The 27,305-nt window shown below is 39.7% G+C and overlaps 1 protein-coding gene across 2 annotated transcripts in view; it reads right to left on the bottom strand.

Annotated features, from left to right (window-relative positions):
• Positions 1-561: 561 nt before the first annotated feature.
• The window catches only part of LHFPL3 (LHFPL tetraspan subfamily member 3), a 776,856-nt gene continuing 750,112 nt past the window's right edge, over positions 562-27,305 (bottom strand). The window contains exon 3 of one of the 2 annotated variants that reach the window (XM_007504071.2): positions 562-3,257. In XM_007504071.2, the coding sequence (XP_007504133.1) occupies positions 3,229-3,257 (29 nt within the window). In that variant the 3' untranslated portion in view covers positions 562-3,228. The remainder of the gene's footprint in view (positions 3,258-27,305) is intronic. The other variant, XM_007504072.2, reaches the window with a different exon arrangement.

The following is a 27,305-nucleotide window of genomic DNA, read 5'->3' as shown; positions in this document are numbered from 1 at the left end:
ATATATACATATATTCCAACTTCCCCAACTTTAATTCCATGGGTCCTGGGATAGTGTCTAAAGCTGCTTTGCACCTCTTTTTGTGCTGAGCATGGCAAGCACCAATAGCCTTTTGTGGCTATACTGCATTAGATACTGAATGTTCCTTGACGAAGGAAAAGGAGGCTTATCTAGGTCAATTATTCAGCTATTCCAGGCACAATTTTATATGAATGACTGGGAGTTTCACCTAACTAAACTGTTCACTTAAAGTTCATTTACTCTCTGGAGATAAACACAACCGGATTCTTGTCCGGCCTGGGTCAGGGAAGACTTTGGAGATCTTAATCTTACCTTTTCTTCCACGGGTTCCTGAGGCTCCAGCATGTGGCTGCGATGAGTGTGTATTGTGAAATTCAGCAGGAGCAAAGATTTCCGGAAGAATGATATTTCTGTCAACACCAACCACTTCTCAATGAATCCCTGAAAGATGGCAGAAGCCAAGTCTTTGCTTCGCTGACTTTGGCTCTACCCTGGAAAGCCATCGTTGGCCTTTCTGAGGCATGACAAGACCAGGTATTCTTCTTAGTAACAAAAACTTATTTTTATTTTTATACAGAAAGTCAGGTATTCCAACAATTTTCTTTACATTTCCTGGACCTTAAAAAAACTTACACACAACGTTTTGGACGAGGTACAATGGGAACAGAATGAGAAAGGGAGTCACCTTTTAAAAAGTTAAAAATGTATGTCATACTCAATTCACATTTAGTGATTTACGTATTTGTAACATTTTGTTTGGTCTATGTACAAATGGTACATTGTCACTGGCCTTTCATCGGAGCACTAGGAAGTGTAATGTGAAATCACACTAAATTTTCACAGCAACTTTTAAGACTCCCCCCCCCCCCCATTCCCCACAATGTTCGCATGTGACTAGAAAGTGCATTTTTCATTATACAATTTTGACATCACCGTTAGGGATGCGTAACTCTACATGTGTTTAGTAATTTACACAGAATACAGAAAGCCAGGGCCTTCGGTTTCAGCTGCAGAAAACGTACAGGGGCACCTCCCTTTGTGGAGCAGATGTCTTCTTGGAAAGTTGTGTGTAGATAGAGACTTTGCACTTGGCTGTTAGAAATGAGTGAGTGGGGTTGGCTCCTTAGAGGAAGCCTATGGGGTTGAATTCTTTTGTACAGTGAAGAATCAGCCTGTAATTAAGAGATTTGGTAAATCATCATGTTTTGTAAATTGAGTTTTCTTGAGCTGGGGCATAACAGGAATGGGTTGAATACCATAATGACAGTGAAACTAAGAAACACTTGGAAAACATACCACTCTGCAAACTACTCAGCGCGGTCCTCACTGATAAACGGCAAGAGAAAGTGAGCCTATTCGTACCACTTCTCATATCCTACTCTATCTAGGTTTACTTCAATAACAGACAGAATGACTAGATTTAGTATGCTTCACTGGATTATTAAATTACAGTTTGGTTGATTTACTCTAATTTAGAGACTATGGATGAAACGGTGCTATATGCAGGAGTCTATACTTTTAAGCCCTATAAAATGCATGGTTAAACTTATGCTGATTATTTCAGCATGTACATTTTAACTTGTATTTAATTAGATTTGCAGGGAACCCAGTTATTTCTTTATTAATGTTTCTTTATCGTTATTGTTGGGATTGGGTGGTGTGTGTGTGTGTGTGTGTGTGTGTGTGTGTGTGTGTGTGTGTGTGTGAAGTCTTCTAAGGGGAGGGGAGAGACAATAAATTGTTTTAAAAAACCACTTAGATGACCAATTTTGATAATGGAGGACAGGTAATGAAACAACCTTCTAATCCTCTCCGTATAGGGGTAGAGAATTACAGGTGTGGGATGCCGAATTCTCTATTAACTATTGATTGGTTTGCCAAACTGTTGTTGTTGTTGTTGTTAAAAGGGATGGTTCTATTGGGTCAATTATTGGAATATGCATAAAAAAAGATCAAACGTTTTTAAAAATCTGCTTAGTTTATAACTACTTCTAAATGCGAAACAACCAATAAAAATGTTTGCATGTTTTGAATCTCAAATTAGTAAAAACAGAAAGGCAACTTATTCTTAATAAGCTTCTTTGACCTTATATATGCCTATTGTCATTGATTCCTAAAGCTATAAAGTTAAGTGTTCTGTTAGAACCATGTAGTATCTTTTAGGAATAGATTTGGTTGATTAGAATCTTTTAAACAAACAAAGAGGAGTGCCTTAGGTTAGGTTAATACAGCTTATGAGCCTTGGATGTTATGCAGAAAAGAAAATCAGAGAGGTCTTAGATACCTACTTATAAAGTATATTAATTTCCTATGTATGTACTAGGAAGAAATAGAAAAGTATTTATTAGCAGCCTATATATTACATGTGAGCATTCAAGGTGGAAATGTGATTTCTGTATTGTTCAGAGATCCTTGTTGCTGTTGCCCAAAGACAGAGAAGTCTAGGTGGCTTGGGAACCTAGGCTATCCACCAGTTGTATTTTCTGTCCTGTACAGCTTGGCAGAGAATCTGCCCAAATCACTTTCTCAATATAGTTAAGTTTTACAGACAGATTAAACAACACAGACATTGTAAAAAGTTAGAAGCTTTACATTTGTGAATAACCAAGTACTTATAACTAATTACACTGTGAAATAAATGAGGGTCAGACATGTAAAAGTCATGTCTCCTACGTGATGAGAACATCCAGATTTATTTAATATGATGCTTCCTTAATAAATGACACTTGATCAGTCTCTTGGCTACTGAGATAAGAATAGTTTGGAATTGACTGCCTCTATAATGTTGAAAGTTTAAAGCTTTTTGTTTTTCCAGTTTAATTAAAAAAGGACAATTTACAAACCTTTTTCAATACATATATATATTTTACATGTTAATCTAGCAACAACTACGTCCCCCAGTTTTTAAAATGTTTCCCGAATGTGACTTCTCATGCACTTCTTCTGAAGATCTTATTCAATGACAATTTCTAATGAGCTGGTGTTTAATCCATGATAGCATCTCTCTTTGTCTCTCTCCTCCTCTCTCCCTCTTCCTTTCTCTCTCCCAAGAATCCCTTCCACGTTTGCTGATCCAGATTTAGAACGAAGTTCTTGACAGTCGGGTGTTTCACACTTGTCCACATTCATCTTTTTCTTCGGTCCTCTCCTAAGCTTCCTCCCACTCGATGTTGATGTATAAAAGCTGTTACTCATGTTGTTTTGTGCTCATTCTAGAGAATATTGGCTTAGCAGAACTGGATAAAACAGAGAGGAAAGAGAGGTCATTTTCTGCCAGGAAGGATGATTTTTCTTCCTGCATAAGATATTCAGCATAGAAAAGCTACCACAGCAAATGGGTTCAAATATACCGTGCCTCCTTTATCAAAAGGATTTTGAGAAATTTGTATGCCCCACTTAGAAACCCTGGAGCAGTCTTGCAAGGAGTCTTACTTGGCCAGGGCCTCAGATTATGGCAAGGCATGCTCTTCAGAACCTCCCCCCCAAACTATACATACCTACGTACTCTCCATTCTTGGCTAAAATTGGACATGACTTTTTCCAAAATTAAATTTTATTTTCAAATTTACAATCTTCTTCCTCCAAAGAACAATAAACCCCTTTAAACAAACATGCAGAAGCAGATTTCCACATTGACCAATGGGCACTCATTTGATTACAGTACGTTTCCACATGACCAGCTTTCCCTCCTGGGAGGAAAGTGACCTTACCTTTCCCAAGCAAGTATGGAACTGAAGTCTGGCACCAGGCAACTGGACAGGGCCACATGTAAGGTGGTCAATCTGTTGATTTAGGCCACCTTCATGGACTGGGATATAATCAAGCCAGTTATGTTAAACACAGTCCATCAAACAGAGGGACAAAAACAGCTACTTGGAGAGCGGGGGAGAGGAGGGATACTCTTGGTCTGGGAGTCAAGACCCTGGTTCGAGTCTTGCTCATATCACAGACAACTCATTTAGTCTTCTTGGGCTTCATTTTCCTGATCTGTGAGATGAGGGACTATCCCAGATCTCTAAAATGATCATCTCTGCCAGCTCAAGAATGACAAAAAATATTTAGTGGATTGTTCGAAGACATTTCAGCTCCTGACTCAGGATATTTCCACTGGCTGTACCCCATGCATGGAATGTCTGCCTTTTGGCTTCCCTGACTTACAGTCTCACCTTCTAAAGGAAGCCTTTTCTAATTGCCTCTGTTGATTGTTTCCAGCTTATCCTGTATTAGTTTGCTTGGAGGGAGTTGTTAACATTTGTCTCCCCATTAGTCTGTGAGCTCAGTCAGAGCAGAGATTGCCCTCTGTGTTTCTTTGTGTTCTCAGAGCTTAGTAGGGTGCTAACAAGTGTATAGTGACTCAGTGATTGCCCCCCTCCCCCTGCTTGTGGTTGAGGCTTCCCATTGCTCAGATTAGCCACTCCCATTTCCCAGATTCTATGTTGTAGATCTGATAAAACGTCTGGACCCCTTTTCAGAGTCATGTTTCTAAATGCATAAAAGAAAACATATAGGATTGCAAAGGAAATCAGTAATATTGAGATAGTTGCCCTTTAGTTGTTTCAGTTGTGTCTGACTCATTTGGCATTTTCTTGGCAGAGATACTGGAGTTTGCCATTTCCTTCTCTAGATCATTTTGCAGATGAGGGACTGAGACAAACAGGGTTAAATGACTTGCCCAAGGTCACACAACTAATAAGTATCTGAGGCAGGATTTGAACTCACAAAGATGAGTTTGATTCCAAGCTCAGTGCTCTTTCCACAGTGCCACTTAGCTGCCTTATGGAGATAGTTATTAAAAAAAAAAGACCAATCCCAGGTTAAGAACTTCTGATAGATCCTTTTATTTGTGAGGAGTTTAGATCCAGAGAGACTAAATTATTTGCTTAAGGTTATACTGGTAAAAAGTAAGCCTTGAATTGAGGCTCTGAATTCAAACTCATTCCTTTCCTCTCTCCACTCTCTCCCCCATTGCTTTCTACTTCCCTCCCTAGCTATTGACTGTGCTTTTGATCTCTTACAGTCCAGGTTTTAACCCGGCTCTTCCAGGCAGATGGGAAGGAAGGCCAGCCTGCACTCAGACAAGTTTGTCTTTTGCATGTTGAAGGTGGTCCTCCTTCTGCAGCAGCCACCCTCACCCTTTTCCCTCTCTGCTGGCCAAATAAGGCTCTGGAATTGTTTTCTTAGAAGCATGTTTTTCTACCACAGAGCCCTCTGAAACAGAGCAAACTCTAAGGAAACAATGGGAACACTGTCTGGTGCTAATCATTTCCCTACTTCGAGATTGGATTATGCTTTCTGAATGGGTGGCTGGGGAACTGCTGGGGAAATTTAGCCTCATTTATAGTATTTGTCTGCCAGCTGTTTTACAAATACACAGAAAAAAAAATTGCCCACGCTCTGATTTTAATGGACCTCTCTCAATCAGATTGCTCACAACTAGTCTAACTGCTCCCAGAACCAAGGGAAGATAATTGGAATATGATGATGTCATAATGATGATTAGACTCTAATGGTTCCCTCAGATTGCTTCATGGAGGCAGAAGCCCTATGGAAGAGAAAGCCTTCTTGTGCTAAGGAGTACAGAGTCCTGAACAATCTTGGGTTCTTAGCTTGTGCTAGATACAGCCTTGAACAAAGGATGCTCTATCTTTCCTTCTTCCCCTGACAGGCTGTCCTCCCCCAAGCTTATGGTGAATAGAATTCCGTGCCTGGTTTATATGAGCATGTACACAATCGAGGAGTACTCTGCCTGGGAGAAAACATACAAAGTGTTCTCTATGCCTTAAAACACTGTTTAGAAGTGCTAACCGTTATTATTATCTTAAAAAAGGCTTCCCGAAGATCACAGAAGAAATGGATTATGGGGATGGCTGATATAAACACGGTATACCACCCTTAGAAAAGAGAACTCTGGGAAGGGATTTTTTTAGGGGGAAAACAAAGGAAAATGCTGTATGAGAGAGAAAATGGAACCCACAAATGATTATACTTCAAGAATTTGGATGACTTGAGTTTATTGCAGTGAGAGGAAGGAAGTTTATCCCTCCTCTTTTTTTTGACATTTTAAAAATACATTTACAATTGACTTTGTAGGCCCCCCCCCATTAATTTTTGTGATTTCATGTTGAATTGTATGTCATATTACACATGATGTCCAGGAATATAGACTCTATTCTTTTTCTCCTCCAAAGAACATGTCTTGTAATAATTTCTTATAAACTAAACATTTTTCAAATATAATTCCTGCAAAATAGTAATTTCTTATAAAAACAAATTATACATGAAAAATATGCATGTCTCTTAAAGTATATAAAATAAATAAAACTGTAAATCTGTCCACTTTGAGGCCTTCTGTACTTATATAGCTGGTTTTAGGACACTAGGTATACACAAGAAGAAGAGAGGGAGATCTCTAGCTTAAATGAATCCTAGAAATCAAGGAAGCATTTGGGTTTTGAATCCTCTTGAGAAGGACAGAGTTTTCTGCAGGTTTGAGGCTTTCTTTGCAGATGAGAGATTAAGAGAGATGCCCCTCCTGTAGAGAAAACCCCTAGTAGCCCTCTTTAAACAGGGGGAGGGGGGCATCACTGTCATAAGAATACCTACCTTGGGTTGGCATTTGTACTTTTACATTCACATGTGGCTGCTCCTGACCCATGAGGCAAGATTCCAGTTAATCAAAGGCAGATGTCCAGATTGGGGGCAAAGAGCACTGGTTCCCCATCCCTTCCCTCCCCTACTTTCAGCAGACATATCCACTGATTCACAGTAATGATAGGAATGTCTAATTTGGTGTCCTCCTTCAGGCAAGTCAATAAACTTGTATAATTTGAAGGTGAAGTTTTATTGCTTAAAATATAGTAAACCCTAAAATAGCAGGTTTATTGAGTATTTGGGGTGTGTGATTTTAACTCTTCAGCCCATTCACCCTAGAGATCTGATTTGGCCAGAGAGAGCATCTCTTTTGTTGCTGTTGTTAATATGTGGAGTGAATCTGTTTGGGAAGTTGAAATTTTTTACTAGTACACTGGGAAATTCATGATCAAATTACCACCAAATCCATTTTAAGGTTTAAGAATTTGAAGAAGAGAAAAACAAGTTTCAATTAACTTAAAGTAAATAATAAAACAAGATAAAATGAGTAAAAGACAGATGTCTTGAAAAAAACCCTTTTAAGCCTTTACTTTCTAAGAATCAATACTGCATATTGGTTCTGAGGCAGAAGAGTGGCGAGGACTAGGCAATGGGGGTTAAGAGACTTGCCCAGGGTCATACAGCTAGGAAGTGGCTGAGGCCAGATTTGAACCCAGCCTGGTTCTCAATCCACTGAGTCACCTCGCTGCCCATGATGTTGTGAAATTTTGCATTCACTTTTTGGTAATTTGTTAGATGATGCAAGTTGCCCTGCCATTTCCCCCCACAATTCCACAGAGCTCCTTTATGCAGGCACTCACTACTTTTCTACTCAGAATATTTCCTTTCATTCAAACTGGTTTCCACCTCTGGCTCTTCATGACCCCTATCCTTCGTATTCCAGTCTTCACATTGCTCTGGGGGGCTAAAGGTTATGAAGGAAGATCTCCAAGCCACACTGTAGGAAGCCATGGCCACATGCAAAAGGAGCTGCTGGTAAGCAATGGACTCTCAGGGAGCAGATGACTAGGTAGGAGCTTCTCCCCAGATCTTTGCTGGTGTTGAGGGTTCAATCAAAGAGACGTTGAGCCTTGAAACATTCTGATTTCCCATTACTTTGCATGTATTTCATCTTTCACCAATCACTCTGCTGGGTTTTGGTGGGCATAGCTACACTCTGAGTCATTCAGCGCCTGAAATTCCTGATGAACAAGAAAAAGAAGTATACATCTAATGGGGCAGCTAGGTGCTCAGTGAAGAGAGAGCCAAGCCTGAAGATGGGAGGTCCTGGGTTCAAATCTGGCCTCCAACACTTCCTAGCTGTGATCCTGGTGAAGTCACTTAACCCCATTTGCCTGTCTCTTACTCCTCTTCTGCCTTGCAACCAATACACAGTATCTATTCTTAGGGAAAAAAAGACATCCAAGGGTATCTATAGAAAGGAGGTGTCATGGTGGACTTGGAGTCAGGAAGACCAGAGTTCAAATATTCCTTTAGGTTCCTCTCAGCTTCAATTTCATTATCTATAAAATGGGAATAATAATAGCAGCTACTTTATAGGGTGGTTGTGAGAGTGAAATGCTGGGCAGACCTTAAAATACTCTCTAAATGCTATGATGATGATTTTGGTGATGTCTTAGACTTCTGGGAGTGTAAGATTCTCCTGGGAGAATCTCTAGAATTTCTAGGAAGCCTCTGGCACATAATAGGCTCTTAATGAATGTTGATTGATTGATTGATTGATAGGTATTAAGCTCAGGTTCTGTAGACAGCTTCTGTAAAACATCCAAGTGGGGAAAAAAAAGTGGGCAGAGGGTGGCAGCTAGGTGGCACAGTAGATAAAGCTCTAGGCTTGGAGCTGGGAGGATCTGGGTTCCAATATAACCTCCAATACTTCCTAGTTAGGTGATCCTGGGCAAGTCATTTAACTCTCTCTCATTGAGCCCTTGCCATTCTTCCTTCTTAGAACTGCTACTAAGGCAGAAGATAAGAGTTTTAAAAAAACAAACCAACAAATCCCAAATACCCAAGTGCCACCAGACCAGGTTAGAATATAAATGGGAAATATTTAGCAAAATAACCCAAAATACAGTCCTCACAGAGAATGTTAATTTGTGCTTTGCTAAGTCAAGAGTTCAGGGCACAGGGATCCCTTTGGACTTGAATTTGACACTCCTGGCCTTAGAAGACTAAACCTAAAACTGGAAACCTTTATCTGCCTAAAGAGATGAGAACGTTCCATCACTACTATTCTCTAAAATCAAAGCCTCCGAGCTTGGGAAGCCATCCTAGGAGGCGAGAGTGGGAGGCTCCATTGTAGTATCTTTCTAAGCGAAAATGTGGCTTTCAAGGGAGAGGGAAAACGACTGGGCTTCGTTAAGAATTTCCTTAATGATGACAATCTGTCCTAATCACGATCAGACCTTCCAATTAATTCCCAAGGCCCATTAGATGGGAAGCGAGAAGCGCAGAGCTTTGCTCTCAGCTCTCCCTCTTTTTTCAGTCTTTGGGGTCGAGGAGACACAGCCAGCCTTTTACAGGGTTTAGTGACAATGTCTATGGGAGAGCATTGGGGTTGTCACTCTGTAAAACATTTTGTTCTCCTCCAAACTTGGCCTAACATTTCCCATACACCGCGGATGGCTGTGCGGCTCAAAGGAGGCAATTTAATAGATGTCACATCCTCCCAGGTCTGTGCAGAGCAGAACCTGTATAAATAAGTCATTCACCGTATTGCATCTTTGTTCGGGCGGCTTTGCCCTTGTAGCGGGTCATGCGCTTCTGGCTTGCTGGCGTTTCATGTTGGAGGGGTTTTCTGCAAATCCTTTTGGAAGCTGTCACTTGAATCACCGTTAATGAGAGCAGCATTTGCAAGGACCACATTGTCCAAACTACCTAAATGCTGTGGCGTGGAATTTTCTTTCTATTTACAGACTTTGAAAGGTCTCCTGTGGGGCCCACACTCAAGTGAATGTTGATTGTTCTTACCTGACCTATTCAATTAGGGCACAGAGCCCCGGTGATTAGTGGAGCCGGGATGCCGTCGCTGTGTGGGAGATTGTAAGACGTTTCTGTGCGAGCGGGGAGACTTTTTTATTTTTATATTTTTAAGCAGACTCCCTAGCTGGAGCTTTGTTATGATAATGAATGGTAGAAGAATTCCCAGGCTGCATCTTCCCAGGGCCCAGGGATCCCTGCATTCTTCCTTACATCATGTTTTCAAGTTCAGAATCCAATAGACTGTATCCATCTCACACCAGGCCACGTGAGGGGCTTTTGCTGTGAAAGACTGAATAAGATGGCCTTAAAGGAGGCTGAGCATTTTCCTGTAAGACCTCAGACTCTATAGAAGTCCAGTAGATTGGTAAAGGTCTGGACGGGTTGTCAAGAGCTCGGATACAACACAACATCCCAGGGGATGCTTAAAAGAATCCTGTTGGAGGCAGGCGAGGTGATAACTGGCTGATGCTGCAGTGGAAAGAATCTATGGGTTTTTAGGCAAGCCCCAACCTCTCTGGGACTCAGTTTCATCATCTATTGGAATAAGTGGCCACTAAGGTCCATTGCTATGCTAAATCTATTATGATATTGGGATATTCAATTCAATACACATTTATTAAGTGCCCCCTATGTTCAAGGTAGTGTGCTAGATAATGGAAATGGAGATACCAAGACAAAAGAGAAGCCTAGTCCTTGCCCTCAAAAGGCTTACATTTTACTAAGGGATAGTGTGTGTGTGTGTGTGTGTGTGTGTGTGTGTGTGTGTGTAGGGGGACAGAGAGAGACAGAAAGAGAGACACAGACAGACAGACAGAAACAGAGAGAGGGGGAGGGAGAGGGAGAGAGGGAGAGAGAGAGACAGAGAGACAGAGAGACAGAGAGAGAGAGAGACAGAGAGACAGAGAGACACAGACAGACAGACAGAAAGAGAGAGGGGGGGAGGGAGAGGGAGAGAGAGAGAGAGAGACAGAGAGAGAGAGAGAGAGACAGAGACAGAGACAGAGACAGAGAGACAGAGAGAGAGAGACAGAGAGAGACACAGACAGACAGAAAGAGAGAGAGGGGGAGGGAGAGGGAGAGAGAGAGAGAGAGAGAGAGAGAGAGAGAGAGAGAGAGAGAGAGAGAGAGAGAGACAGAGACAGAGAGAGAGAAAGAGAGAGAGAGACAGAGAGAGAGAGACAGAGAGAGAGACACAGACAGACAGAAAGAGAGAGAGGGGGAGGGAGAGGGGAAGAGAGAGAGAGAGAGAGAGAGAGAGAGAGAGAGAGAGAGAGAGACAAAGAGAGAGAGAGAGAGAGACAGAGAGAGAGAGAGAGAGAGAGAGTGTAAACACTACCTACATAAAGATACAGTGGAGGAAGAGGAATTGAGATATTTGCCCATACCCCAATATTGCCCATAGCCCTATTTCCTATAGATCATTTGGGGGATCTGGGGAAAGTGGGATTGAGGATCTCCAGGCTTGAAATAGAGGAGTAGAATTATAATCATCAAAAGACCTAGGCTGAACCCTTTCAGGTGGTCCAGAGATTGAGGCAAGGAATTTTCTAAGATATACCTTTAAGCTACCTGTGTGCCATATTTTGAAACTTACTGCTTAGTTAAGTAGGTGCAAAATTTTACATATACATTAATGTCATTAGTTTTATTACAAGTTGTGTAAAATGGACTCTAGTTTAAAGAATGGGGAAAAGATTAGGTTGCTCCTGAAAACTGACTGTAGAGCACATAGAGCACTGTAGAGGTTTTACTGGATTCTGTTTGACTGTAACCAATTTAAAAAGATGTATGTGGTAGAAAAAGTTGCAAAATTTAAAAAGAGAAATCTGCTTTAAATTTATTCTTTTTGTATTAAGAATTTGTATAGTACCTTTACATTTTGCAAAACAGTGTTCTTAACACTTATTAAAGCATTTTCAAAATGAAAAAAAAAGCTGTTGGTTCTTTGTTGCTAGGCTTGAACTGTGTAGAATGTCAAAGTTACAGGGAGCAGAGGACTTAATAAACCTCTTTCTAAAACCCATAGCCTCAAAAATAGATATGTAAGTGTGTGCATTGGCATGCGTGTATTTGTGTTTATATGCAGATCTGTGCACACAGGTGTATTTGCAAGTTCTCTCCTGTTTTGTTTTCCATTCTTGGCATCTCCAGAGTGGATGTGCTTTTTAGTGTACTAAGTGCTTCGTAAATGCTTGTTAAGGGGCAGCTAAGTGGCTCAGTGGATAGAGGGTCAGATCTAAAGATGGGAGGTCCTGGGTTCTAATTTGACCTTAGACACTTCCTCACTGTGTGACCACAGTGTGGTAAGTCACTGAACCCTCATTGCTTAGTCATAATTGCTCTTCTGCTTTGGATACTCAGTATCAATTCCAAGAGAGAAATAAGAATAAGAATTTTAAAAAATGCTTGTTGAACTGTTTTAATGTGTTAGAAAAGTGAGCTCCTTGAGGGGAGGGACTGTTTAATCTTTCTGTGTCATTAGCACTTAGCCAGAAATCATCATCTGTCTCTGGAAGCCCATTCCTTTCCCAAAGATAGAGAGAGAGCCCCCAACATCCAGCCTTCCTGTCACCCTGGTTCCCAACCTTGGAGACAGCCTTGCCTCACTCCTCTCCCTCACTCCATAATACCCAATTATTTGCCAACTTTTGTCAACTCCACCTACACAAGATTTCTCACATCTCTCTCCTCAACTCTTGGGACTTTTACTCCATTTCAGGCTTGAATCATATCTGACATGGACCATTGCAATAGAATTCTAATTGGTTCTTTGGCTTCCAGCCTTTCCTCTTGCCAATCTATCCTCCCTCATTGATAAATTGATATACCTCTATCCCAAATAAGACCGTGTTACCCTCCTACTCCAAAATATCCAATAACTCTACTTTACTGCTTTAACTCTACTGGCATTTAAAGCCCTCCAAAATTTGATGCCCACTTATTTTTCCCATAAGAAGAGGTGGCTATGACTCAGTGGCTAAGAACATTGGACTTGGAGTCAAGAAGATCTCAGTCCAAATACAGCTTTGGACGCTTGCTGTTTGTGTGACTTTGGGCAAGTCACTTAACCTCTGATTGTCTGACAAAAGGATCCACTGGAGAAAGAAATAGCATACCACTCTAGTATCCTTGCCAAAAAAACAAAAACAAAAAACCCTCCATGGATAGCTATAGTCCATGGGGTCATGAAGAGTTGGACGCTACTGAATGACTGAACAGCAACAACAACAGAAACAGTATTGTTTCATATTACTCCATTTTGAAAACTCTTTCACATTCCATCCTTCCCTTCCAATCCTCCACAGAGTCCCGTCTCTAGGTCAGGGATTCCTGCCCTCACCACATCCACATCTGAGAATCCGTGGCTCCCTTTGAAGTTTATTCAGTCGCCATCTCCAACACAAGGCCCTTTATCATTCCTTGGATTCAGTAGATCCTATTTAGGGTTTTCTAATCTCGTAGGGGTTCTCTACCATGGTCTAATGGGTTACTGCTAAAAATTCTTTAATGGTACCTTAAGGAATAAAGAATTGCCTAATTATGTCACAAATATATTTTTCTTCTATAACAAGCATATGTGTATTTGAAGCATTAAAGGTTTTTGTTTCTGCGGTGATATAGAGCTTTTTTGAGCAATAGTTATTGTTGCATTTGTTGTAAGCATTTAATGAGTAAATCTAAGAGAACAATATGAATAGTATATTAAATTACCCTTGGGGTTCATGACATATTTTCTCTTTTTGGTTGAATGAGTTTTGAGGAATAAAAAATGTTGGGAGCCTCTGCACCTTATTAGTATTCTCTCCTTCAACCTATTTTACACTATTTTACATAAATATTATACTTCTTCATATACATGTTGAGGCAGCTAAGTGGCACAGTGCATGGAGTGCTGGGCCTAGATTCAGGAAGACTCATTCTTGAGTTCAAATCTGACCTTAGATACTTATTGGGTGACCCTGGGCAAGTCACTTAACCCTGTTTACTTGTTTTCTCATCTGTAAAATGGAGATGGAGAAGAAAATGTCAAACCACTCTTGGGTCTTTGCCAAGAAAACTCCAAGAAGATTCTGATGTGACTGAAAAGCAATTGCACAAGAACAAAATGCCAGGTTGTGTTCCTTTTCCCCCACTGACACCAAGTAGAATGTAAACTTTTTGAGGGCAGGGACTAAGTTTCATTTTTGTCTCATCATCCACTGTTTACTATATAGTAGGTAATTAATAAATGTTTGTTTTTTAAATAAATTTTTATTCTGAAAAAAGAAAATATTTTTTGGAGTTTTTTTGTACATTTCTAGAATTTCTTTCATTCTCCCCTTTTCCCCTCCCACAGTCATCCTCTTTTCCCAAAAACCCTGTAGTTTTTAAAGAAAAAAGAAAAAGAAGAGCCAACATGATCAACACATTGAAAAAGTCTGAAAATACATGCAGTTTACCACAACTAGGAACTTCCCACCTCTGCAAAAATATACGTTGATTTAAATGACCAGAAGGCAAAAAATCTAGACACATTTCCATCACTTCCTCATGCCAACTAGAAATATGGCGTCCTCATTGTTATGCATTATATGGATTGCTAGGTGGTGCAGAGGATAGAGTGCCAGCCCTAAAATCAGGAAGACTCCTCTTCCTGTGTTCAAATCTGTCCTCAAACACTTACTAGCTGTGTGACTGGGTAAGTCATTTAATCTTGTTTTATCTTAGTTTCTTCATCTTTAAAATGAACTGGAGAAGGATATGGCAAACCCCTTCAGTATGTTTGCCAAGAAAACTCCAGATGGGGTCACAAAGAGTCAGATACTACTAAAAATGCCTGAACAACAACATATAATTTCTATTGTTAGCAAAATCCTTGTTTTACCCATAGTTAGTATAATAGGGATAGGAGGGTGGCTGAATTTATGCTTTTGGCATGGGGATTTCCCAGGTGATGAAATTCCCTCCACCAATTCAGATCAACATTTTCTCTGGAAATCCAGTCATATAGAGTTGTTGAAAGCATTGTGAGACCTGCCCAAGGTCACACAATCAGTATGATTTAGAGGCAGGACTAGGTTTTCCTGGATTCTAGACCAGTTCTAGCCACTAAGAAATGCTACTCGGATAATAAGGTTGCCAAAACCCAAACCACAATTATCACATGACATATCACATGGCAGTGTTTTTAAAATGACTTCTGGGATAAGCTCCTGGCTGACTGGAAACCCCAACAGCTGCATTTCCTTCTGTGACTTTTGGCATTAGTGTCCAGAGAGTGAGATAGTCTAGAAGAAGGCAGGATGTAGTCTCTAGCTCATCCTCTGGTAGGGTCAGTGACTGGGTTGCCAGCAATCTAGAATAGCTTTGTATTTTCTGGATAAGAAACAAGATCTGGCCCTCTCACAGAAGTCTTGAATCTTGAAGACTGAATTACTCAGAACTTCCATTCCATGAGGAAATCTCTTAGGAAAATGTGATATAATCTATTAGTCCACTTTCATAAAAACAACAACAGCAACAGACAAATCCCATGAAAATATTGAAAAACAACACCCTAAATGAAATTTGGGCAACTAGTGGCATATTGCCCAGGACCTGCCAATGGACCTGCCAAAGCTTGAGCTTAGAGAAGATGACCTCCACTTTTTACATGCAACCCTAAACTCCCTTCTGGACTCTGGTATTGTCAACCACCTTTACGACATCCCTGCCCAAATATCTCTTTAGTACTTTAAACTCAATGTACCTAAAACAACTTATCCACTCCCCATATCCATCCCACCTGCTACTCTTTAAATCTAATCAGTTGTCATGTCTCTAGAACATCTCTTGCATCTACTCCTAGAACTAACACTGTTGTATACATCCTTATAGTCTTTTGCCTGAGCTATGATAAAAATCTTTTAATTGGTTTCTCTGTTTCCAGGCTCTTCCCTTTCCAAGCCTTCCTCTTTGAGGCTGCTATAATATTCTTTGAGAGTCACAGATATGAATGTAATTCCTTTGTCAAAAACCTTCGGGGGGGGGTGCATCTAAGGGACTCAGTGGACTGAGAGCCAGGCCTAGAGAGGGGAGGTCCTGGGGTCAAATCTAGCCTCAGACCTTCCTAGATTTGTGACCCTGGGCAAGTCATTTGACCCCATTGCCTAGCCTTTACTGCTCTTCTGCCTTAGTGCCAATACATAGTATTGATTCTAAGATGGAAGGTAAGGTTTTTTTTTAAAATCCAATCTTCAGGGGCTTCTTCTTGTCTCTAAGGTATTATACATACTCCTTAGTCTTCACAATCTTTCTCTTCGAACTTTATTTCATAGCATTCTTCTTGGTCCATTCTATACACTAGCCAAACTATTCCTTGTATTTAACATTCCATTTCCCATATCCATAATCTAGAAAATACTATCCCCCATGTTTTTAATGCCATCCTTACTCAATTCTTCCTCTGAGCCATTATCTTCCTTCTTGGAAGAGCTTGGGTACTATGTTTTCATTACTATTATTCAATTCAACATCCACAATATCCACACCATAGAATGTCTGCTCTATGTAAGATGCTGTCCAAGGTGCTAGGGACATAAATATACAATCCAAACAGGCCCTGCCTTCCAAAGGCTTATAACTCGTACACAGATGGGAAGATAACAAAATAATTGGGGGTTAGGGAAGACAATGAGGGAACTGAGAAAATTTTCAAAATCGTTTCAGGCAAAGGATTCAGTATGGCGGCAGGAACATCTTCTAGAGGTACTCTGAGAGGCTTAAGAGGTCTACAGGCTGAGTTTTTCTACCAATTTTCTTGGTTTTAATAGTTTCCACAAGTACAGTCATGTTCCTTAATTGTGGAAAGGTTGTGTCTTATCAGAATTTGGTCTTAAAACCTTCTATCCACAAATTACCTGCTGAATCTTCTAGCTTGGGAATCCCTAGATAGATTTCAGGGGTTCTGTGAGCTTGGATGTGGAAAATAAAAAGACATCTCTATTTTCATTCTCCTAAATGAAATGGAACATTGCCTTCAATATTTTAAAAATGTTATTCTGATAAAGGATCCATAGACTTTTCCAGATTACCAGTGGGATCTGTGATACAAAAAAGGTGAAGAATTCCTGGGCAAGTACAATTCTAGGTCTTTGAGGGGAGACATTCTCATTCTGTTTTTGTATTCTGAGTGTCTTGCCCAAAACAAGAACTTAATCAATGTTGACTCTACCATTAGATCTTGGGAATGAGTTTCTAAGGGGCTGAGATAAAGGTCTATATGTCAGTAATACAGGGCACCTAATGGCTTCACTTTGTTTGAAGAGGGGATGTGCAGGAACCTTAAAAGGTCCCTTCTCTAATATCCCCCCAAAGCAGGATGGAAATGCTAGAACTTTGGCTAGAACTCAGGTTTTTGGTATTTTCCTCCCAGTAATTTTATTACAAATATTACAAATAATAGCAGGCAAGGAGACCTACATGAGGGGCTCTCCCCCAAAGCGGGCCTTTTCCTCATTCCTCCTCCCCCACCCCATTCTGTCATTTTTATTCCTGGTTCCATATTGTCTTTTCCTCTCCTTACCCCCAATTTGTGGTCCTCTAAGCATGTTCTTTGGCAGAGCAGCAGAGGTAGAGAATGCTAATTAAGACTGTTCTACATGTCATTCTCTTGGACTTCCTGTGCAAATAAGGGGCCGAGAATGGCTTAAGTGCCGGGCCCAGATAATTTTGTTCTATTCTTGTGTGCAACCGACAATTAGACTTGACATTAGGCACAATACATTCCCATATGACCTTTTCTCAGAACGTAAGTAATTCATGAGAAGGAATTTTGATTGTTAATTCATGAACAACCCCTACCCCCCACCCCTTCCCTAACCTTTCTACAATTAAGGAACATGGATTTAACTGTGGAAACTATTAAAAGCAAGAAAATTGGTAGGTAAACTCAGCCTGTAGACCTTTTAAGCCTCTCAGGGTATGCCTAAAAGAGGCTACTGCTGCCATATTGAATCTTTGCCCTGAGATGATTTTGTTAAATAGCTTTGATAGAAAGCAGGTTCATTTTGGATGCTTTTTCCTTAACTTCCATCTTAGAATCAATACTGGGTATTGGTTCCAAGATAGAAGAGTGGTAAGGGCTAGGCAATGGGAGTTAAGTGACTTACCCAGGGTCACACAGATAGGAAGGGTCTGAGACCAAATTTGAACTCAAGACCTTTTGACTCAAAACTTGGTTCTCAATCCGCTGAGCCACCTAGTTGGCCCCTATTTTTAACTCTTTATGAAGTGAGGAGAGGAGTCTCCCCTATATGGCAGGGTTAGTGTCTTTCACAAATACTGGTAAATCCAGAAAGTTTATGTGTAATATTCTCTCATTCTACTTGGGTGACCAGATAACCCCCCATAGTCTGATTTCGTCTTCATTCACTCCACACCAAGGCATTGTTCCAAAGTTTACATTACAGCCCTGTTCCCTTCTTCAGGTGCTGCCACAAGGCCTGCCTGGTCTATGTCCTACTTCCTTAGTGAAACTTTGTTTTGTTCAGTCATCAATGCCGCTTTCTGACCCCACGGACTACAGCTACGAATGTTTCCAGGGGCTCCTTTTGTCAGGCAACAGAGTTGAAGTGACTTGTTGAAAGTCACATAGCTAAAGATCAGAGGCAGAATTTGAATTCAGGTCTTCCTGACTCTAGTTCCAGTGCGTTTAAACCACGGAGCTATAGCTGTCACTGTGAAACTTTCCTTCTCTGAAGTAGGAATCAACTGCCTCAAAGAGGGATTAGTGCCCCAATCCATTCTAGAAATGCTAATTTGCTTTGATGCTCAGTAGACTGTATACCACCCCAACCGTCATAAGACACATGATAAATTGATTTTTAATGGTGAGGGTTATATTTTATATTTACTTATTTTGAATCATTCTAGTCCAGGTATCCCTTCCACACTGTGGGGGCTAGAAGGGTGGCAGCCCCGCAGTCTGGGAAATCCACATAAAATTTTGGGGCTCTTCCTTCATACCAGAGAAGAAGTCTGATTTTTTTTCATTTTCTTTTTGGGGTGTTTATAGTAAAAGAAATTGAGTATATTTATGGTATGAAAGATAAAATACCATATGTATCCCTCATGCATTTTTGAATTTCTAAGCTTTTTCTGTGCTGTCTACTGGCCTTTGTGTGTTGTCTGCAGCTTCTAAAAAATTCCCTCAAAATTCTCATTTAATTTCTTATGCTGACCCAGGACATACCAAAACGGCAATGGGGAAAATTGTAATGCGGAAGAGATACCTGTATTTATAGCTGAAACAGAAAGAGAAACAATTAATAGACTTGAAATGGGGTGAATTTGCCAGCCTTTCTTGTACTTACCTCTTCTCATTAATGACAATGGAACCAACCGCATTTGAACTTAGTACTCATTTATTATATGAGGAAACAAACTCTCATCCTAACCCTTAAGATGAAGTTGGATGAGGGGTGCATGTAGGTGGCTCAGTGGCTAGAGAGCCAGGCCTCGAAGAGGGAGATAATAGTTTCAAATCTGGCCTCAGACACTTGCTAGCTGTGTGACCCTGGGCAAGGCACTTAACCCTGTTTGCCTGACCCTGGCCCTTTTGTCTCAGAGTTGTTACTAAGACAGAAAATAAGGGGTTAGAAAAAATGAAGTTGGGCTAAAGAACTGAACCTGATTGAAGGCCTTTAGTTGAAAATTGTGTTGAAGTTGGTGTAATCTTAAAGGTGATCAGGAAGTGATTGTCAAAGAGTGAGAGATTTCATATGAATGGAAAATATTTTGCATGGTATTATTACCCAAAATGCAACCAAAAAGACCCAAGAAACTATTGGACTATGTGTCTCTATTGGTGCTACCATTTATCACATCATTTGCTTTATTTCCTCCAAATTTATGAGAGCTAAGTGGTGCAGTGGATAGAGCATCAGGACTGGCAGCAGGAAGACTCATCTTCTTAAATTCAAATCTGGCCTCAGATACTAGCTATATGACCTGCCACAATTCATTTAACTTTGCCTCAGTACCTTATCTGTAAAAATGAGCTGGTGAAGGAAATGACAAACCATTCCAGGGTCTTTGCCAAAGAAAACCACAAATGGAGTCAGTGAAGAGTTAGACACAACTGAACAAGAAAATAACAAATTATTATTTATGATTTGACTTTATCTCTTAAGAAGAAAGGTACTTGGGGATGGAGCTAAAATGGCAGAGAAGGCACACAACTACCTGATCTTATCAAATTACAATCCAAACAACTGTGATATAATGCCTCAAAAAGAATTCTGGAGCAGCAGAACCCATGAAAGGATATAGTGAAACAACTTTTCAGGCCAAAACAACTTAGAAGACCTGCATGAAAATTCTATCACAGCAGGGTAGAAGTAGAGGGTAGACCAGGTGCCAGGACAGGCTCTACCTTATCAAATCAGCATAGGCCTTGGGAGGGTAGAATCAGCAGCAAAGGTCTTCACAGATTATAAGAGGTTCAGAAGAAAATTACAAGGGTCCCTTTGTTGGTTCTGGGTGCAGGACTTTATTGCATTGCTCATATATAGATCTAGGTCACAGTCCTGGGTTACAGTCCTGGGGTGAGGAGGAGGACTAGCACATAACAGTCTTTGTGACTACAGAGGATCAGGGGATTCTAGTCATAGTTTCAAGAAAGAAAAGAATACTTGTCATTATTCGCAGACCAGAGCACAGACCAAGAGAGTATTAAACATACCTCTCCCTAGATCATACGGCATTGGAAGAACTGAAAACTTGTAGATCCTCAAAGCTTGCTCTGAAGGCAGCTGCATAAAGAACTTGAAGCTTAGAGCAGTGCTCTAAGGAATATAGCCCATTTGTAATAATTTTTTACAAGAAGATACAATAAGGCTGGAAGATGAGTAAATAAGAAAATAAGAAACTCAAGATAGAAAATTATTTTGGTGACAGAGAAGACTTAAACACAAACTTAGAAGACAACAAAGTCAATACTGTTGCCTCCAAAGACTGCAAGAAAAATATGAATTAGTCTCAAGCCCAAAAATAATCAATGGAGGAGTTCAAAAGTATTTTTTGAAAAATCAAATAAGAGAGGTAGAATAAAAATTAGGAAAAGAAATGAGAGTGATACAGAATAATCATGAAAAAAAAAGTCAATGGCTTAGTAAAGGAAGCACAAAAACACTGAAGAAAATAATACCTGAAAAACAAAATAGGTTCATTGGTAAATAGGACACAAAAACTCACTGAAGAAAATAACTTCTTGAAAGTCAGAACTGTCTTTATGGAAAAAGAGGTACAACGTTCAGAGAGGAAAAGAATTTCTTAAAAAAGTAAAATTGGCCAACTGGAAAAAGAACAAAAACTCACTAGAGAAAATCATTGTTTAAAAATTAGAATTGGGAAGTGGAAGCTAATGACTCCATGAGATATTAAGAAACAATCAAAGTCAAAAGAATGAAAAAATAGAGGAAACGGTGAACTCTCTCACTGGAAAAAATGACTGACCTGGAAAATAGGTATGGGAAAGATAATCTAAGAATTATTGAGCTACCTGAAAGTCATGATAAAAAAAAGAGCTTAGACATCTTTCAAGATATTATTAAGGAAAAATGCAAAGGCAGTTGGCCTAGAAGTACCAGATCTCAAACTATACTATAAAACAGTGGTCATCAAAACAATTTGGTACTGGCTAAGAGACAGAAAGGAGGATCAGTGGAATAGACTTGGGGTAAGTTACCTCAGCAAGACAGTCTATGATAAGCCCAAAGATCCCAGCTTCTGGGACCAAAATCAACTATTTGATAAAAACTGCTGGGAAAATTGGAAAACAGTGTGGGAGAGATTAGGTTTAGATCAACATCTCATACCCTACACCAAGATAAACTCAGAATAGGTGAATGACATAATTACAAAGAAGGAAACTATGAGCAAATTAGGTGAACACAGAATAGTATAAATGTCAGATCTTTGGGAAAGGAAAGACTTTAAAACCATGTAAGAGCTAGGAAAAAACCACAAAATGTAAAATCAATAATTTTGATTACATCTAATTAAAAAGTTTTTATACAAATAAAACCAATGCAACCAAAATTAGAAGGGAAGCAACAAATTGGGAAACAATCTTCATAACAAAAACCTCTGACAAAGGCCTAATTACTCAAATTTATAAAGAGTTAAACCAATTGTACAAAAAATCAAGCCATTCTCCAATTGATAAATGGGCAAGGGACATGAATGGGCAATTTTCAGTCAAAGAAATCAAAACTATTAAGAAGCACATGAAAAAGTGTTCTAAATCTCTTATAATCAGAGAAATGCAAATCAAAACAACTCTGAGGTATCGCCTCATACCTACCAGATTGGCTAACATGAGAACAAAGGAAAGTAATGAATGTTGGAGGGGATGTGGCAAAGTTGGGACATTAATTAATTGCTGGTGGAGTTGTGAATTGATCCAACCATTCTGGAGGGCAATTTGGAACTATGCCCAAAGGGCAATAAAAGACTGTCTGCCCTTTGATCCAGCCATAGCACTGCTGGGTTTGTACCCCAAAGAGATAATAAGGAAAAAGACATGTACAAGAATATTCATAGTTGCACTCTTTGTGGTGGCAAAAAATTGGAAAATGAGGGGATGCCCTTCAATTGGGGAATGGCTGAACAAATTGTGGTATATGTTGGTGATGGAATACTATTGTGCTAAAAGGAATAATAAAGTGGAGGAATTCCATGGAGACTGGAACAACCTCCAGGAAGTGATGCAGAGTGAAGAGGAGCAGAACCAGGAAAACATTGTACACAGAGACTGATACACTGTGGTACAATCAAATGTAATGGACTTCTCCATTGGTGGCAATGCAGCCATGCAAAAATGCTCTAAATCACTATTAAGTAGAGAAATGCAAATTAAAACAACTCTGAGGTACCATCCTACACATATCAGATTGGCTATTATGACAGAAATGGAAAATAATAAAACTTGGAAGGGATATGGGAATGTTGAGACATGAATGCACTGTTGGGGAATTGTAAACTAATTCAGTCTTTCAGAGGAGCAATTTGAACCTAGACCCAAAGGACTATAAAACAGTACATACTCTTTGACCAGAAGTACCATTAGTAGATTTGTATCCCAAAGAGATAAAAAACAAAAAAGGGAAGGACCTTTATGTACAAAAATATTTAAAGCAGTTCTTTTTATGATGGCAAAAAAATGGAAAGTCCACTGGGGAGTGGCTGAGTAAGTTATAGTATATTATTGTAATGGAATACTATTGTGTTATAAGAAATGAGGAGCAAGAGGAGATCAGAAAAACTTACATGAACTGATGCAGAGTGATGTAAGGAGACCAGGAGAACATTGTATACAGGGACAACAATATTATACAATAGGCAACAGTGAATTACTTAACTCTTCTCAGTGATACAATGCTCCAAGATAGTCCCAAAGGACTGAGGATAAAAAAACTGCCATTGACTTTCAGATAAAGAACTGATGGAGTCTGAACACAGACCAAAATAAACTTTTTTCATTTTCTTTCTTAAAAAAAGTTTTTTTTGTTCAAGTTTCTTTCCACAAAAGGATTAACATGGAATAATGTTTTATATGATTGTACATGTAAAATTTATATCAGATTGCTTACTGTCTCAGTTTACTGGTAGGGGGAAGGAAAGGCAGGACAGAATTTGAGACTCAAAATTAAATAAATGTGTTAAAATTGTTTTTATGTATAATTGGGGAAAAATAAAATATATTTTTAAAGCATAGGTAGTTCTATTCCCTACACTTTCTAGTAAGAAAAGCTCAGCAACACAATTAATGAAAAGTTGAGAACACCCAAGGGTTTCTCCCCAGTAGGGTATGAAGTACTATGAACAGGCTATCATTTTTCAAAACATTTGCTGTATTTAATTCAGCTTAATAGGGCAACTTGGTGGTGCACAATAGGTAGAGCTGCAGAAGGATATGGTAAACTATATAAGTATCTTTTCTAAGAAAACCCCAGATGGGGCTGTAAAGAATCAGACATGACTGAACAACAATTCAATTTAATGTGAAAAACTGATATATCTGTCTGCTTTGCTCATAAAATGTCAATCAGTTAAGCAGCCAGCATTTATCAGGTACCTACTGTGTGCCAGGGGGGACGGGGTAGGGAATCAAGAATACAAAACTAAAATGAAATATTCTCTACCCTCAACGTGATTACAATATGTTGGGGGTCTGAGACACAGGGAGATGCTTTGAATTGGGGATGAACAGAGGGGAGTAGCACAGAGCTCTGCTGGGCCATGAGAATAGCCTTAGCTCTTCTTTTCTCATTAAATTTTGATGAGAAATTGTTTTTTTCTAATTATCTCATACTGAGGTTGACTTGAAACCATGAGATGACTTTAGAAGATTGGTGGTAGAAGACTTTCTACATCGTCACCAAATTCAGAGCTATAGACTGGAAGATCATATAGCATTTGGTTACTGATTAAGGAAAATGTCTGACTCAATAGAGCAACATTCAGCCTTAAAGACTCCCCTTTAACAAGGCGTTTCTCATCTATATGCTATGATCACATAAGATTCCTACATAAGAACCACATATAAGATCATATAGATATAACCACCAAGAGAACTTTATTTAACCATCATAATTAACAATAACATGAGGCTGGAGACAAGGAGACATATACTCAGAGGTACTTGTCAGTGTCAGTATTCTACACAGATTCCAAAAGAAAAGCATTCTCCATGGACACAAAGTCTTTAGAGGTCCATGTTTGTAAAAGACATGGTACTTATGCAGGAAAAGGCAAATGAATGAAGAAATACTGAGATAAAAGGTCTAACTTGCATGGATATGGAAGCTGGGTGAGTAGTCCATTGAGTTAGTTCATTAGTGCTAATATCTTAGACAACTAGATAGGATAGATGATTCTAGAGCCAAATAAAAGGAAGAGAGATAGGATGGATGGAATTTCATATTTCATATATTTTTTTAAAGCCTTACCTTCCATCTTTGAATCAATACTGAGTAATAATTCTAAGGCAGAAGACAGAAAGGGCTAGACAATAGGGATCCAGTGACTTTTCCAGGGTCACATAGCTAGGAAGTGTCTGATGCCAGATTTGAATCCAGGATCTCCAGGCACTGAGCCTGGATCTCAATCCACTGAGCCATCCAGCTGCCCCCTTCATATACTATTCAGTGCTATCAATGATCTCAAGCTCCTCTTTGGCAGAAAATCCTTCAGATTGCTCTATGCTATAAATCCTAGAACATCTGGTTTCAGAATGACAAAAGCTAGAGGTGACCCAGCAGGCAATGGAAAAAAATATCTTCTGGGGATAATTAGGCAGCTACATAGGATCAATAATGATTTATATGTGAAGAGAATAATAAAAGATGCCAAGGATGTATATGATTAGGAGGCAGGCCAGTCACACAGTGAGGGAGGATAGATGAATTGCCTCAGCATTTAGAGATATCAAAAGAATATTAAAAAGAACCACAAAGGGGGCAGCTGGGTGACTCAGTGGATTGAGAGCCAGACCTATAGATAGGTGGTCCTAGGTTCAAATCTGACCTCAGACACTTCCCAGCTGTGTGACCCTGGGCAAGTCACTTAACCCCCATTGCCTAGCCTTACCATTCTTCTGCCTTAGAAACAATGCACAGTATTGATTCCAAGACAAAAGGTAAGGGTTTTTTTTAAAAAAAGAACCACAAATAAGACCTCTTTACATTAAGGAATTTTTTGTGTGCAAAATTTATAGAAGAATATGGACAATAGTCACATTAAGATGAGAAGGCAGGAGAGGCTACAATCTATCCTGGTGGAAAGAGTACTTGTATTAGTAGGATCTTGGATTTACTGAGGCATCCACATAGATTGATATTCCCATATATTTTAGAATACGATTCAGTAGGGGTTAGAGACCCTTTAACATCTTTCTGCAGTCTCATTACATTGCCTCATCAGCACTTACTTAGATTATTGAAACAGCCTCTTCCATGATCTCCTTGTGTCAAGTCTCTTCCCATTTCAGTTCATCCAACATACGGCTGCCACAATAATATTGCCCAAGTGCTGATCTGACCACATGACTTCCCTATTCTATCAATTCCAGTGGCTTACCAGTGCTTCTAGGACCATATATAAACCCCTCAGTTGGGCTCTCAGAGCCCTCCACATCTTGACCTCAATCTATCTTTTTCTTTAAAAAAAAAAAACCCTTACCCTCACACTCAGAAGGCACAAGAGTGGTAAAGGCTAGGCAACTGGGGTGAAGTCTTGCCCAGGGTCATACAGCTAGAAAATGTCTGATATCAGATTTGAACCCAATACCCTCTGTCCCCAAGCCCCTCCAATCTAAATTTCCAGCCTCGTTGGACATTATTTGTATTCCTTCACTCCATGAATCAGACAAACTGACTTTCAGTTCCTCACACACTCTTCTTGATTTTCCATTTTCCATTCCATTTCCACTCAATTCCAGTGGACCTAGTCCTGGACCTAGGCGGCCCTGGGTTCGAATCAGAACTCAGACTATATGTCTCCGAGCAAGTCACTTAACCCCCGTTGACTAGCCCTCTTTGCTCTTTTGCCTCAGAATTGACGCTTAGTACTAATTTTAAGACAGACAATAAGTGCTCTTTAAAAAAAGAATGTAAGCTCTTTGGGAGGCAATATTTCTTTGAACTTTTCTCCCTAATGCCTGGCACAGTGTCTGGTGCCTAGTAAGCACTGAATAAATACTTGTGGATTGATTGTCCTTCATAAGATGGTTAATACATTAAAAAAGAAAAGCTACTCATTGCTCTCTCCCTTTAGAGCCGTGCCATTCATGCTTTAAGATTCTGTGAAACCTGGGTCCTTAAAGCTACTAGCTAAGTTTTTCTAGTGCAGCACAATTGAGAAACAGGAGAGGCTTTCTATTTCCTAGAAGCCCCCTGTGAAAGTTAGTGGCTGAATCTAGATGCTGGAGTTATCAGGCTTCATGTCTTTTGTATTGTTAATTTAATGATCCTTTCCTGAGGAGGTGGTCTAATCACCCATTGTGGAGTTGGTTGTAATAAAACAGGACATTTGAATCTTATGCCTGCCATCTAAACCAAATAGAATTGGGACCTTGGCAGATCTAATGTATGCAGGCAGCAGAGTTCCCTTTTATAAAACAGAATGAAAGTATCCAATGAATGCCTGGAAGGAGATCTCAGAGGCAATCTAGTACAACCCATATTGGCTCAGCCAAACTCTCCACAGTGTAATAACAATAACAATTAAATAATAATAATAAGTGCCATCAGGGTGCCACGCGTCTCTAACAAGAGGTCAGTCAGTTTCTGCTTGAAAACGTTGAGTGATGGGGTATATCTAATGGATGGAGACAGCCCATTTAACTTGTGGACACTTCTAATTGTCAAGAAGCTTGTCTGTTCACCAAGCTAAGTAAGACATGCCCTTTTGGAATTTCCTTCCTGACTGGCCAACCATCGACTGTATGCCGGTATGAGAAATGCCTTGGAACTTGGAAGACCCAATAAGAGGCTTCCTTAGACCAACTTAATGGGATTCAACAAACATTGATCATGCATGTATTGTATGCAAAGCATCATAGGATAGCAAAAGGATATAATACATCTGCTTAAATCTTCATAGAATTAATGGAAACATCCAAAAGACCAGTA

This window comes from Monodelphis domestica, chromosome 5 (genome assembly GCF_027887165.1).
Source record: "Monodelphis domestica isolate mMonDom1 chromosome 5, mMonDom1.pri, whole genome shotgun sequence".
In the NCBI taxonomy this organism is placed as follows: Eukaryota; Metazoa; Chordata; class Mammalia; order Didelphimorphia; family Didelphidae; genus Monodelphis; species Monodelphis domestica.
Note: the sequence above shows the minus strand (reverse complement) of the source record. Positions and strands in the feature narration are given on the sequence as shown.